General features: G+C 40.1%; 1 protein-coding gene across 2 annotated transcripts in view; it reads left to right on the top strand.

Moving 5' to 3' along the window:
• LOC130267230 (core histone macro-H2A.1) overlaps nucleotides 1-15,959 on the top strand; it is a 140,286-nt gene that overhangs the window by 55,191 nt on the left and 69,136 nt on the right. Inside the window, exons 4-6 of one of the 2 annotated variants that reach the window (XM_056516647.1) lie at nucleotides 2,712-2,909; nucleotides 4,254-4,361; nucleotides 5,936-6,035. In XM_056516647.1, the coding sequence (XP_056372622.1) occupies nucleotides 2,712-2,909; nucleotides 4,254-4,361; nucleotides 5,936-6,035 (406 nt within the window). The remainder of the gene's footprint in view (nucleotides 1-2,711; nucleotides 2,910-4,253; nucleotides 4,362-5,935; nucleotides 6,036-15,959) is intronic. The other variant, XM_056516648.1, reaches the window with a different exon arrangement.

Genomic DNA, 15,959 nt, shown 5'->3' with positions numbered 1-15,959 from the left:
TCTATCGCTGAGTGTGCCTGCAGCTCACACTCCGCTTCCTCCGGAGACTGCTCTGATTTGCTTAAAAACACCCTACTCAGCCCCCCCCCCCCCCGACATGTTTCGCTACTATGTAGCTTTGTCAAGAGGTATGGGGCTTCTGAGTGTGGGCAGCGTGTGCCGGGCTCTTTATTACCTCTGTTTGTAACGTCACATCCCATACTGATGAATCAGTATGGGATGTGACGTTACAAACAGAGGTAATAAAGAGCCCGGCACACGCTGCCCACACTCAGAAGCCCCATACCTCTTGACAAAGCTACATAGTAGCGAAACATGTCGGGGGGGGGGCTGAGTAGGGTGTTTTTAAGCAAATCAGAGCAGTCTCCGGAGGAAGCGGAGTGTGAGCTGCAGGCACACTCAGCGATAGATAGCAATATTAGTCTCAGTGGAGATATCTACAGTGTTTGGATACAAACCAGGGAGTACTGCTCTGATACTTTTTAAATGTGTGGATATTTTTGATTTAATTAACAATAAAGGTTAAATATTTTAGTGGGTATATGGGAAATTAGGGTAATATTGGATTGCCCCAAGGGGTGATCTATTGGAAAAAGTGCCCATTTAAAGACACAGGTTTTTTTATTTTTACACTTTCGTTTTTTCTACCTCACCTTCTAAAAATCATAATGCTTTCAATTTTCCACCTACAGACCCATATGAGAGCTTTTTTGCGCCACCAATTGTAATTTGTAATGACGTCAATTATTTTGCCACAAAATCTATGGCGAAACCAAAATAAAATATTTGTGGGGCAAAATTAAAAAAAAAAAACTAACTCTATTTTGCACTTTTTGGTAAAAATGACACCTTATCTTTATTTGGTGGGGCCATGCGGTTACAACCCAAATTATATTAGGTTTTATTTTGTTTAGCTTCTTTTAAAAAAATTACTTTTTGTAGGAAAATTAGAATGTTTAAAAATATCATCTTCTGACCCCTATAACTTTTTTTTATGTTCTGTTTATGAGGATGTCTCTATCTTTTTTGTAACGTGATCTGTCGCTTTTATCTGTACCATTTTTGTTTTTATGGGACTTTTTAATCGCTTTTTATAAAAATTTTTGGGGTACATTCACACGAGCGGATCCACAGCGTATGGTGCTTTTAGATGTGCATGTGGCAATATGCCGCTACGAGCAGACACACTGAAGTGATGTGTGGGTCGCTGCGCATGTGCAGTGTACGCGCACACATCGCTGCTGCTCCCCCTGCTCCACAAGCTAGGCCGAGAGCTGCCGCGATGTGCGAGTATACTGCTCATGCGACTCGCACCATCGCAGTGTGTCTGCTCGTAGCGGCGTATTGCCGAGCAGGCACATCTAAAGGCACCATGCAGCGGTCCTTCAGTGGCAGATCCACGGCATAAAATACGTTGTGGATCCGCTCGTGTGAACATACCCTTAGGGTATACAAAGTGACCAAAAAAAATGGGTCATTCAAACTTTTATTAGTGAAGGGGTTAAATCTCATTTATTATCTATAATTTTTTTTACTTTTTTTACACAATTTTTTTGTCCCCATTGGGGACTATTACATGCAATGCTTAGATTACATACACTGTTCAGTACTATGCCATAGCATAGCATTGATCAGTGTTATCTGTGTTCCATTGCTCCAGGCTGCCATGGCTGACTGGAGCCTTGGAGAACCGATCGGACAACGAAGAGGCATGTAAGGGCCCTCCCGCCGTCCTCTCAGCTGATCGGGACACCGTGATTTCCCGCGATGGTCCTGATCAGCTCCACTGAGCTACCGGCAGTGTATTTTCGGCATTTTAGACACAGCAATCAACTTTGATTGCAGCCTCTAAAGGGCCGATGTCCAGCAATAGCCACTGGTCCTGGCTGCTGATAGCAGAGGGGACCGAACGGATATTAAGCGAGCTCAGCTCCTGAGGGCACTTCATAGACCAGCCGCACAGCCACACTGTGTATGTATGTATGTGTATGTATATATATATATAGACGGGGTTGAAAGGATTAATTGATCTCTCCTTATGCGAACTGCTTTAACACCGTAGGTAATTTCTTACACTTTTTTAAGCATGAGGTGGCTATATAACTTTTTGAGCTTGTTCGCCAGCAGCTATTCCTCTCATGCTTCCTAAAAACATACATGCTTGAGCAGCTGTGTCTCCAACCCTCCCCTTACACAGACGTTTGGTACAGCGGGGAATGGATGCATTTTCTCACTTAAGATCAAAAGGTTCAAAGATTGAAATTCAACATGCTCAATCCTTCTTTACCCAGCGCAACACAAATTAGCAGATTTGGCTGATATTTGTACAGGCATCTTTAGGAAATTTGTTCATCTTTTAAATATTTTGCACAATAACAGATATTTATTTTCTACATTGATTTTAACAAGGAAAATGAACAAATGAACATCTCTATTAAATTAAATAAAAGTAAATGTTTTTGGGCTACATAGGTGAATGCAAGGGTTGCATCTTTTGTAAAAGGCACATACACTATATATTTTAAATTCTGTTTTAATTTACTTTTTTAATGTACATTTACACGTACAGTATTCTCTGTGGATTTGATACTGTATTTACTTATTAATACTTTTTATTAATTTAACAGCTTAAAATCTGCAGCAGATGCAGTACTTGTGAGTGTACTCTTGAAAGTAAATGTTATGCAATTTTGATGTAAATGTGTTTTTAGCTGCTTAAAGGTGTGACAATAGCAAGTGGGGGTGTATTACCAAATATTCACCCTGAACTGCTGGCAAAGAAGCGGGGAACCAAAGGAAAACTAGAAGCAATCATCACACCGCCACCAGCAAAGAAAACCAAAACCACTTCACCAAAAAAGTCAATGGCAAAGAAGCCAGGCACCAAAAAGGGGGTGAGGAAATCCAAGGTACGTTATTTACTGTATTTCGCTAACAATGATGGAAGTCAATTCATTGGTAACTCTCAATTCATTGGTGACACATTTGTCTTGTGTTAAAGGGGTAATCTGCCACTAGACATCTTATCCCCTATCACGATCCACTGGCACCGCGGCATTCTGAACACAGAAACTTGGAGCTTCTGTTTTTGTGATGTCACGCCATGCCCCCTCTCTTCATGTCTATGGGAGGGGGCGTGACGAATAGCAGAAATGTCTCCTCCCATAGACATGAATGGAGGGGCGTGATGGCTGTGGTCGCCCATCATCCGGCATGGAGCGGAGTTCGCTCCATGCACCAGATGACTGGGGTGCTGTAGATCGTTGGGGGATCCCAGCAGCTGAACCACTGCGATCAGACATCTTATTCCCTATCCTTTGGGTAGGGCATAAAATGTTTAGGGGCGGAGTACCCATTTAAGTATAACAGTAGAGGCTTTTGTGTTGAGGTTTTTGTTAGTGTTTGCATTCCCCACAGAATAGCAATTTTGAAAAATATTTTATTAGAACTCTGCATTGTGCAGTTCCTCTGGAAATGTATAAATTGCCAGTGGGTCATTACCATTACCTTTTTTAATGAGAAGTGCCGGTTCACATTCTAACACTCAATGATGACACTGCCAAGCTGTGTAAAGACAAGCTCTCTCGACAAGGTGAATGGTAAAACACAGTAGTTAATGTGATTTTCCATTTCCAGATGAAATAACAAAGGGAATGCACAATACATAGGTTAAAGAAATGTCAGGATTGATAAAAAGGTCTAAAAGTAAGTTTTTTGCATCTATAAATTGTCCTAATACACATTAATTGAAGGAGATGTCCGTTTTGCAAAAGTTTTTCTTACACTAATATTTCTTTAGATGTTTGTTTCATTTCACACCACTTAGACCTTTGGGGCAGTTCCAACGATTGAGCTTTGTGTTACCCAGTAGAGCAAAAAAAGATAACCCAGATGGAGGTTTGAAACTCTGTAACCTCCCTCAGAAATGACTTCTTTCATTTTGTGTGCAGCACACCTCCCTTCACTGTGCATTTGATGGGTGCCACCAGGACAAGCTTCCTCTGACCTATCCCTGCCTGTAGGTCATGAATCAAGCCATGACTGCATGATCCCTTAGGAGGCCCCAATGACGCACATGACTCATTATGGGTTGCACATGCTGCTTTATCACTGCTTTGCCAATGCTGTGTTAATACTTTGTGTTTCTCAGTTGGTGTTGACTCCATTTAATTTTCAGTTTATGACTTGTGTAATAATATTTTCATATAGTGTGTGCAGCTAGTATAAAAAAAATAAAACATTTATGTGTGCAGAAAAAGCAAGAAGTCAGCAAAGCAGCAAGTGCAGACAGCACAACTGAAGGGACCCCAGCAAATGGATTCACAATCCTTTCCACCAAAAGTCTTTTCCTCGGACAAAAGGTATGCATTATTTGAAGTAATCTAAACTACATGCCATGTATTATATGAAACTAATCAGTTAATAAAGACATAGAGATTCAAACATCAGGATCATGATCTCCAGAAGCTGTGCCCACATGATCAGGATCTGAAATGCAGATTTAAATTATATCTGCATTATTCCTGTAACAGCAAGGACCACTGCTGTTTAACCCTTTCAATAACTGGTTATACTTGTAGATATCTTTATGCAATTCTGCAAGTATAATGTTCTGTTAAAAAAAAAAAAAAAAAAAAAAAAATTATTAAGTGCAGTTCACACATACCAGGCTTCCAAGTCATCAAGTGAACTGATTGCATGCATGTTTAACTGCTCATCTTGTCAAACAAGTACTTGTATCATTCCCCTGCGATCGCTGGAGACTTTACAAGGGGAGTGATCACAGTATCAGACACAGTTTATTATTCCTGCTTTCACTGGCAACTTAGCCATTTAAATGCATAACACGAACAAGCTGGGCCTTTCCATTCTGGCTCATAGAGAGGGGTCTTTGGGCCTAATAGGATATTTGGACAGGGATTGTCTGTATTATGGGTTGCTTCCATTTGTACTTGATTGGCTTTAAATACAGTATGGTCGAAGGATAGATCCATTGGCCTAATAAAATGTGGTTTTCATAAAATTATCACAATTATTGTTACAGCTAAGATGGCAATGCACATAAGATTATTGTCTGCTGTATTTGCTGATTTCACCTTACTATTAAATGTGTATAGTGCCTTCCTGATGAGGGAAGTAATGGGCTGTCAGATCTCAAAATGCCTGATACCTCTTCACATTCAGAACACGTTTGCTTGACCTAGGCGCTTGTATTGGAAACGATAGAGATAGGGATCGAGAGAGATAGCTGTTGGCTGACTGAACATTCAGCCAACAGCTATCCTAAGTGTGCAAACAGCTTTAGTTTGGTCATCCTGACTTTTGACTCACCATGTATATTACCTATCAACTACTTGACATCTACATCAATTAACTAAGCCAAAGATTAAAGGGGTATTCTGGGCAAAAAAAATCTTATCCCCTATCCAAAGGTTAGCAGCAGCGGGCCCCCCGCGATCAGACATCTTATCCCCTATCCTTTGGATAGGGGATAAGATGTTTATGCCCGGAATACCCCTTTAATTCCCATTCCTGGTGTTAGCCCATTGTAAGACTATTTTAGTGTAATAACAGCAGTAGCATGTATAAAACACAACTGCCCGCCAGATGGTTGGGTTCTTATTTTGAAAGCCCGATGCTCATAATACGTAGCCCCTCTTTTTCTGTTACCAATAATAATTCATTGCGCGAGTTGATTTTACTAAGTTTATTATATGCTGACTTTAAATGTATAAGATGTTGTTAAACCTGTGTTGACCGAATTGTTACTTCATAGTCACAGTCAGCAAACTAACCATGACAGCATTCTGACTTAAACCTGTTTTTTATTTTACTTTTGATGATCCTGCATCTAGCTCTGTCACTTGCTACTTTGCTACTTTCCTGATATTTTCCCGCTGCTCTACTACTTCCCCGCTCATGCTTTTCTTTGCAGCTGAACCTTATTCACAGTGAAATCAGTAATTTAGCCGGATTTGAGGTGGAGGCTGTTATCAACCCTACCAATGCTGACATTGACCTTAAAGATGATATAGGTAAATGGGACATGGGTTTAATAGCTAGTGGTTGTGAGATAATTTTAGATTCCAAAGATGGCTAAATTTTATTAATAAAAACTGAAATTAATATATTTATATAAGGGCCTATTTGGAGTATTGGTTTTATAGAATTGTTATATGGGCAATTCCAAAGACATGTTTTTTTTTTTTTATTGATTCCTTTAGAAACATTGTCAGTAGACTACAGACACCAAATTTGGAAAACTTTGTTCAGAGAATGGACAGATCATCCTTACATAATTTGGGCAAAATCTGTAAAAACTGGTGCAAAGGAAAAGTAAATCAGACCCCTCCTTTATTTCACAATGGCCTGTTAAAGACAAATGTTTCTATTTTCAAGATTTCATAAATCTAGCCCAATGTGTGGAAATAGTATATACACAGAATACATATATCTGGGCACTACAAAAATGTGAGGGGTTTACTCACAGATGTGAGATACGATCTATCTATCTCTGTTTATAAAGAACAAGATAACACCCACCCCACTCCCAGCTAGGTGGGGCTTTCAGGCATTTGCCTTAGTGTATTTAAAGATGGCAGATGCTGGTATCCCACCTCTTAACGAGAAGCCAAAATGTAAAACATGTGTTGGGGTGCAGTGGTGACTCCTCTTAAGCCTTGCTATGTCAATACCAGTGTAGGCATACAATTGATTTACTTTTCTATATTGCATTATAGACCATACTACATACTTGTACTGAAAGGATATCATATTAAAATCTTGCTGGGTTCAACTTTTTGGGGTATGTGTTTTTTAATAGGGGGTATTTTATTAGTGGGGCTGTCATCTTCGCTATGGCTTTTGTGGTCAGTTTGTAGGTTTGTGATCACTGATCACCTATAAATTGATAATTTGATGAGTGAATGTTATTTATACACAGAATACAGCCTACCATTGATAACACTATGACATCAGTAGTGCAGCATCATTTAGTTCCATGCAGATCCATGTCTAGAACCAGTCAAACCTCTAAAGGGAACAATTCAAAAAATCACTATTATGGGAATTGCTCATAGTATCCCAAATAAAATATCAGAATATAATATTAAATAGTTACATCTTGTTCTACAATTATCTCATACCATAATCTGCTTTGTTCTTTCTTTTCGCTTATGGTATTTGTTTGCACTCTGTCTTGCAAAGATAATTTCTCAATTTTACTTTTTGCTATGGGGAAAAGTCAGTGTTGCCAGTTTAGGTGTTATATTAATGCTTTTACTGGTATAAACATGTACACAAAGCTACCCATAGAACATGACTGTAATGAAACATTTGCAAATGCTGAAAATAGCTGTCCTGGTAATGTCATCTCACTGAGGCTTGAGGTTTTTGAATAGAAGTAATTTACAAATCTGTATACATTTCTGGCTTTATAGGTGCTTTTACATGCAGTGGTTTCATCTGATGCTGTCTTCTGCAATCCTGCATTGCAGATGGGAGCTGGCCTGGCTGCTTTTAAAATTGGTGAGTTTAGGCGCTGCCTGCAATTATCAGTGAATCGCAAAAACTATTTAGCCCCAGTTAGCCACTAGTGCTTGCGAATCACTGATAATTGCAGTTGGCACCTTGAATTGCAGCTGTTTAAGCAGCAAGTCCAGATTGCTCATACAAGTTGCTGGAGAGAAGCAAAAAAATGTGTATTAAATAAAAAATAAAAAAAGTTTTTAAAATGTATAAAATACACCCCTCTTATAATAAACATTCACGTCGCCCCCTTTTTCCCAATTTCCAAATATAAAAAAAAAAAAAAAATTGTTATTAACCCAAGAGGAATTGTTAACTATTAAACTATATCATTATTGATCATACACAATCAATGACATAAACAAACAAACAAAAAAACACACCCGAATTATGTTTTTTGGTCACATCACATTCCAGAAAAAAATGTGATAAAAAGTCCCATCTACCCCAAAATGGTTAAGGGGTACTCCGGGTGGGAAAAAAAAGATTCAAATCAACTGGCTCCAGAAAGTTAAACAGATTTGTAAATAACTTCTATTAAAAAAATGTTTTATCCTTCCAGTACTTATCAGCTGCTGTATGCTCAACAGGAAGTTGAGTTGCTATTTTCTGTCTGACCACAGTTCTCTCTGCTGACGAGGTGTCTGTGTCAGAAACTGTCCGGAGCAGGAGAGGTTTGCTATGGGGATTTACTCCTGTTCTGGAAAGTTCCTGACACAGGCAGAGGTGTCAGCAGAGAGCACTTTGATCAGACAGAAAAGAACAACTCAACTCCCTCAGGAGCATACAGCAGCTGATAAGTACTGGAAGGATTTAGATTTTTATATAGAAGTCATATACAGATCGGTTTAATTTTCTAGATCCAGTTGATATGAAAAAAATAGTTTTCCACCAGAGTACCCCTTTAAGACAAAAACTACAGATCAGAGCATAAAAATGATCCTTAACATAGCTCCATAGACAGAAAACTATAATGTTAATAGGTCAGAAAATGGCAAAAAAAAAGTAGTAAAATGTAATGAAAACTATACAAATTAAGTATAATTGTAACTCTGGAACTTTGGCAACTGAAATTTAATGTGGATAAGTTCAAGATAATGCACTTGGGGCATAAAAAACCCAAGGGCAGAATATCGAATATTTAACAAAACCCTGATATCAGTATCTGAGGAAAGAGATTTAGGGCTAATTATTTCAGAAGCCTTAAAGGTAGGCAGACAATGTAATAGAGCAGCAGGAAATGCTAGCAGAATGCTTGGATGTATAAGGAGAGGTATAAGCGGTAGAAAGAGGGAAGTGTTCATGCCGCTGTACAGAACACTGGTGAGGCCTCACTTGGAGTATTGTGCGCAGTACTGGAGACCATATCTCCAAAAGGATATAGATACTCTAGAGAGAGTTCAGAGAAGTATTACTTTACTGATAGAGTAGTGGATGCATAGAATAGCCTTCCTGCAGAAGTGGTCGCTGCAAATACAGTGAAGGAGTTTAAGCATGCATGGGATAAGCATAAGGCTATCCTTTATATAACATAGGAACTATTGATAGGATTCAGTTTATTGTGCAGACTAGATGGGCCAAATGGTTCTTATCTGCCGACACATTCTATGTTCTATCATACCGAACCGGACTTATAATGATAACATGTCAATATTACCACACAGTGAATGGCGTAAACACAACCCCTCTCCCCAACCTTAGAATTTACTCACAGAAAATCTTTTACAGTGACCCCCCCGACCTACGATGGCCCCGACATACGATCATTTCAACATACGATGTCCTCTCAGAGGCCATCGCATGTTGAAGGCAGCATCAACATACGATGCTTTTGTATGTCGCGGCCATCGCATAAACGGCTATCCGGCAGCTTCCTGTATGTGAGGGGGGAAACTTTTCAAGATGGGTGGTGACCATGGCGGCCATTTTGAAATCGGCCATTTTGAATCCAACTTTAGTTTTTTCAATAGGAAAAGGGTCATGTGACACATCAAACTTATTGGGGATTTCACAAGAAAAACAATGATGTGCTTGGTTTCAATGTAACTTTATTCTTTCATGAGTTATTTACAAGTTTCTGACCACTTATAAAATGTGTTCAATGTGCTGCCCATTGTGTTGGATTGTCAATGCAACCCTCTTCTCCCACTCCTCACACACTGATAGCAACACCGCAAGAGAAATGCTAGCACAGGCTTCCAGTATCCGTAGTTTCAGGTGCTGCACATTTCGTATATTCACAGAATAGACAATTGCCTTCAGATGACCCCAAAGATAAAAGTCTAAGGGAGTCACATCAGGAGACCTTGGGGGCCATTCAACTGGCCCACGACGACCAATCCACTTGATGTGTTTCCCTCTTTTGCACTGAAGCTGGCACGCTCCCTGAGTTTTTCCTGCAAGAGTGTGCACCACCACTTTATGGGTGTCAGGTCCGAGCATTCCTAGATGAACAGTTTCCTGGAAAGTGGATTGGTCATTTTGGGCCAGTTGAATGGCCCCCAAGGTCTCCCGATCTGACCCCCTTAGATTTTTATCTGTGGGGTCATCTGAAGGCAATTGTCTATGCTGTGAAGATACGAGATGTGCAGCACCTGAAACTACAGATACTGGAAGCCTGTGCTAGCATTTCTCCTGCGGTGTTGCTATCAGTGTGTGAAGAGTGGGAGAAGAGGGTTGCATTGACAATCCAACACAATGGGCAGCACATTGAACACATTTTATAAGTGGTCAGAAACTTGTAAATAACTCATGAAGGAATAAAGTTAAGTTGAAACCAAGCACATCATTGTTTTTCTTGTGAAATTCCCAATAAGTTTGATGTGTCACATGACCCTCTTCCTATTGAAAAAACAAAAGCTGGATTCAAAATGGCCGACTTCAAAATGGCCGCCATGGTCACAACCCATCTTGAAAAGTTTCCCCCCTCACATATACTAATGTACCACAAACAGGAAGTTAATATCACCAACAGTTCCTATTTTATTAAGGTGTATCCATATAAATGGCCCACCCTGTACTTTACATTGCGCGGGGATCCCTCAACATACGATGTTTTCAACAACGTTTGGAACGGATTACCATCGTATGTTGAGGGACCACTGTACTTTTATGCCTATAAGTAGGCATGATCTGGGCAAAGCTTTGAAAATCCTCATGCATTACACACAGATCTGTAGGTAGCTCCCCTGCCACTTCTTCATCTTTGGGGGAGAAGCAGTACTTACTTCCTGGAGACTGTACTAGTCTATGGGTAATTTTCTGACCACTAACTAACATTCACTGCTGCTTCCATAAACACAAACACTCTGCGTAGTTCTAATATGGTAACACCCAGGAAAGTTAATAAAGATAACACATCCCCTTTAACTCACAGAATACAAGATTTACAGTGAGCAGTCATATCTTACATCACTGATCAGATTTTAGAAATACTATTGTTATTTAATGTATATGACATTTGTTTTTGGCTTACATAAGTAAAATTGAGAAATATCTTTCTGTAAGGGCTGACAACTCATTTTCTTCTTTGACTTGATTCAAAGGTAATTGAGCTGGTTGTAGATAGGCTCAGTTAGCACTTGCAGTAGTGTAAAGTCATGTGTAATTCTTTATTTTAAAATTGTATTCGTTAAACACTACTGCAGTGTGTAAACCCCACTTTAATGTAAAGGTTATGTAGTTCACAACCACACTTTCAATTTAAATGGGCCAGTCACACAGAGTACTGAATGCCACATAATAAACAACCATGTTAGATATTTCACAACTGCTTTAATTTAATTTTTTGTAGAAGTTCTTATGTTTATATAGCAAGGCCCCAAACACTGATAAGCATGATTATTGAAATATTGTCTTTGAAGAGGACCTGTGGCCAGCCCAAAAGAATTGAGAAATTCCTGTCATTAAATAGCTTTGTGTGCCCTGACCAGACAACTTTTAAAGGGTTATTCTGGTGGAATTTTTTTTTTTTTTTAAATCAACTGGTGCCAGAAAGTTAAACAGATTTGTAAATTGCTTCTATTTAAAAATCTTAATCTTTTCAGTACTACTCAGCTGACATGGACAGAGGTGTCATCAGTGGTCAGACAGAAAAGAAATTCAGAAAGAAAATAACTTCCTCTGTAGTATTAAGATTTTTAAATAGAAGTAATTTACAAATCTGTTTAACTTTTAGGCACCAGTTGATTTAAAAAAAATAGTTTTCCACAGTACCCCTTTAACCTCTTAACGAAAATTGACTTAAATGTACGTCATGATGCGGTGGGACTTAATGCATTTACAACATGTACATGAGGCGAGCACCGGACCGGCGATCGCGCTGATGTCTGCCATTAACCCCTCAGATGCCGGGATCAATACAGATCACGGCATCTGCAGCAATGCAGGCATTTAGATGGATGATCCGATCATCCAACATGGTGGCTGGAGGTCCCCTTACATGCCTCCGGCCGTCTCCATGGGTCTTCTGCTCTGGTCTGAGATCAAGCAGACCAGAGCAGAAGAACCCCGATAACACTTATCAGTGCTATGCATATGCATAGCACTGAACAGTATTAGCAATCAAATGATTACTATAAATAGTCCCCTATGGGGACAAAAAAAAGTGTAAAACAAAAGTAAAAAATTTGAAAAATTCCCTCCCCCCAATAAAAATGTAAATCATCTTTTTTTTCCCATTTTACCCCCAAAAAGCATACATTTTTTTTTTATAAACCTATTTGGTATCACCACGTGCGTAAATGTCCCAACTATCAAAATAAAATATTAATTATCCCGTATGGTGAATGGCAAAAACTTGAAAGTGATTAAAGGGGTACTCCGGTGAAAACCTTTTTTCTTTTAAATCAACTGGTGGCAGAAAGTTAAACATATTTGTAAATTACTTCTATTAAAACATCTTAATCCTTCCAGTACTTATTAGCTGCTGAATGCTACAGAAATTCCTTTCTTTTTGGAACACTGATGACATCACGAGCACAGTGCTCTCTGCTGACATCTCTGTCCATTTTAGCAACCATGCGTAGCAGATGCATAGCAGATGTATGCTAAGGGCAGCATGGTGGCTCAGTGGTTAGTACTGCTGCCTTGCAGTTCTGGGGACCTGGGTTCAAATCCCACTGAGGACAACAATAAATAAAGGTTTATTATTATTATAATAACGTCAGCAGAGAGAACTGTGCTCGTGATGTCATCAGAGAGCATTCCAAAAAGAAAAGAATTTCCTCTGTAGTATTCAGCAGCTAATAAGTACAGGAAGGATTAAGATTTTTTAATAGAAGTAATTTACAAATATGTTTAACTTTCTGCCACCAGTTGATTTAAAAGAAAAAAGGTTTTCACCGGAGTACCCCTTTAAAAAGTGATTAAAAAGTTAAATATAAGCTAAAGTACCCTGTATACGGAAAGATGAGAAAGTTATAGGTGGTCAAAGTAGGGCAGATGTTTTTTAAAGCAGTAAAATTATAGAAAAGCATATAACATAGGTATAATTTTAATCGTATTGACCCACAGAATAAAGAAACATGTAAAGTGTACAGCATGAAAACAAAACCTTCCAAAATTTGCTAAGTTGCGTTTTTCTTTTCAATTTCCCCACATAAATAATATTTTTTTTGGTTGTGCCATACATTTTATGGTGAAATTAGTGCTATCATTACAAAGTAAAACTGGTTACACAAAAAATGAGCCCTCATATGGGTCTGTGGATGGAAATATAAAAGAGTTATGATCTTTAGAGGGCAACGAGGAAAAAATGAAAATGCTAAAATAAAATTGCCCACGTCCGTTGACTTCAATAGGTAGGAAAATATGGCACATGGGACCCTACCCTTACAGTTTTTTGATGCACCCTCCCATTCCCTAGATATGAGAGTTTATAGTTTGTCTGACAATTCAGGGAATCAGTTTGATAGCTGTGAACTCTAATTCTCTAATTATGAAAGTGAATGGACTGGATTATACAGTGCTGGGCTGGATTATACAGTTAGGGGATGTAAATGTTGTACACAACCCCAGGCAGTATAATCCCTCCTATTACCTGTTATTGATTCCTATTTTTAGGAATTAACCCCACCACTACCAAGGGCGGTAGTGGGATGCCTGCTGAAATCGTTCAACGGGATCCCGTGCTAACGCCTGGCGGGGGGTCCAGAGATCAGCGATCTGCGGCAATTCCGGGTCATACGGGTCACTGGTGACCTAGAATTTAAGGATGATTGTGGCTTTCCAAGACAGCCCGATCCCCCTGAAGGGATAGGAGTGAGGTGGCAGGGGAGCCATAGCAGATCAGGGGCAGGGGGTTAAAGTTCAGTTCCCCCACTCTGCCCACCCACGGTAGTCTGAGCAGAACGGGGGAACTGTGCTGGGAGCGGTGGCGGAGGTCCCTTACCTAGAGCGTGCGGTGATCGGCTGCATGCGGCGGGCGATCCTCCCCTGTGTGCGGCGGCGGCGATCCTGCAACTGATGTGGTGAGTTGTTACCTAGTAACATTTGGAGGGCCACGTTTGGAGACCACTATACAGTGGTCTCTAAACTGTAGCCCTCCAGATGTTGCAAAACTACAAATCCCAGCATGCCCATATAGCAAACTGCTGTTTGGGGATGCTGGGATTTGTAGTTTTATATAGCCAAAAACAAAGAGACCCACAATACTAATATTATTTCAAAAAATATAACAATCTTTATTAGACATTAAAAAACAGTTTTAAAAAATTAGTAAAAGGCAGAGGATGATCTTACGCAGGAGACAACAGGTGCCAGTGGACCTGGTATGGGTAATGTAGGTATTCAGTCAAGAGCATACATAATATAAGGCTGGCGTTGTATTGTCTGTTGTATTGCATTGCTGCTCCCTATGTTACCTCAATGTATGTTAGATATTATATCTATTGTTACGATACTATAAGCATGCAGCTACGTTTTGCCGTTTTTGTTGTTTGGCTAAATTGATTTGTAGTTTTGCAAGACTTGGAGGGCTACAGTTTGGAGATCACTGTGCTGTGGTTTGGAGGACAGCAGTTTAGAGACCACCGCACAGTGATCTCCAAATTGTGGCCCTCCAGATGTTGCAAAAACACAAATCCCAACATGCCCAGATAGAAAACTGCTGTGTGGGAATGCCAGGAGTTGTAATTTGGCAAACTACAACTCCTGGCATTCCCACACAGCAGTTTTCTACCTGGGCATGCTGGGATTTGTGTTTTTGCAACATCTGGAGGGCCACAATTTGGAGATCACTGTGCGGTGGTCTCTAAACTGCTGTCCTCCAAATCTTGCAAAACTAAAACTACCAGCATGCACAAATAGCAAACGGCTGTCTCGGCTGGAAGTTGTAGTTGCGTGCCTCCATCTATTGCATAACTACAAGTCCCTGCATGCCCTTCGGCGATAAGTACATGCTTGGTGTTGTTGGTTTGCAACAGTTGGAGGCACACTGGTTGGAAACAGAACCTAACTCAAGGTTTTCCAACCAATGCGCCTCCAGCTGTTGCAAAACTACAACTCCCAGCATGCACGGTCTGTCAGTGCATGCTGGGAGTTGTAGTTGTGCAACAGCTGGAGGTTTGCACACCCATGTTAATGCACAGGGTACATTCACACGGGCGGGAGTTTACAATGGGTCTCCTGCTTCAAGTTTGAGCCGTGGCAAATTTTGCAGCGGGAAACTCACCGAAAACCCCCACCAATGTGAATCTACCCTGAGAACACTAAACTACACTACCACAAAATAAAAGGTGAAACACTACATATACACACCCTTACACTGTTCCTCCCCCCCCCCCCATAAAAATGAAAAACGTCTCGTACGACAGTGTTTCCAAAACGGAGCCTCCAGCTGTTGCAAAACAACAACTCCCAGCATTGCCGGACAACCACTGACTGTCATGCTGGGAGTTTAGCAACAGCTGAAGGCACCCTGTTTGGGAATCACTGGCATAGAATATTTTTGGTAGCGGAGGCAATTGTAAAGCTTGCATTCAAGTCCACCCCTATGCAACTCCCTATTCAGGCCTCAAATACGCATGGTGCGCTCTCACTTCGGAGCCCTGTCATATTTCAAGGAAACTGTTTAGGGCAACATATGGGGTATTTCCATACTCGGGAGCAATTGTATTACAAATTTTGGGGAGCCTTTTCTCCTTTTACCCCATATGAAAAAGGAAAAGTTGGGGTCTACACCAGCCTGGCAGTGTAAACATTTTTTTTTTTAATTTACACTAACTTGCTTGTGTTGCCCCATACTTTTCATTTTCACAAGAGGTAAAAGGTAAAAAAGACCCACAAAATTTGTAACACAATTTCTCCTGAGTACGGAAATACCCCATATGTGGACTTAAAATGCTCTGTGGGCGCACAATAGGGCTCGGGAGTGAGAGCACACTATGTACATTTGAGGCCTAAATTGGTGATTTGCACAGGGGTGGCTGATT

The sequence above is a fragment of the Hyla sarda genome, chromosome 4, assembly GCF_029499605.1.
Source record: "Hyla sarda isolate aHylSar1 chromosome 4, aHylSar1.hap1, whole genome shotgun sequence".
Taxonomy (NCBI): Eukaryota; Metazoa; Chordata; class Amphibia; order Anura; family Hylidae; genus Hyla; species Hyla sarda.
This window is presented reverse-complemented; position numbering and strand designations above follow the sequence as displayed.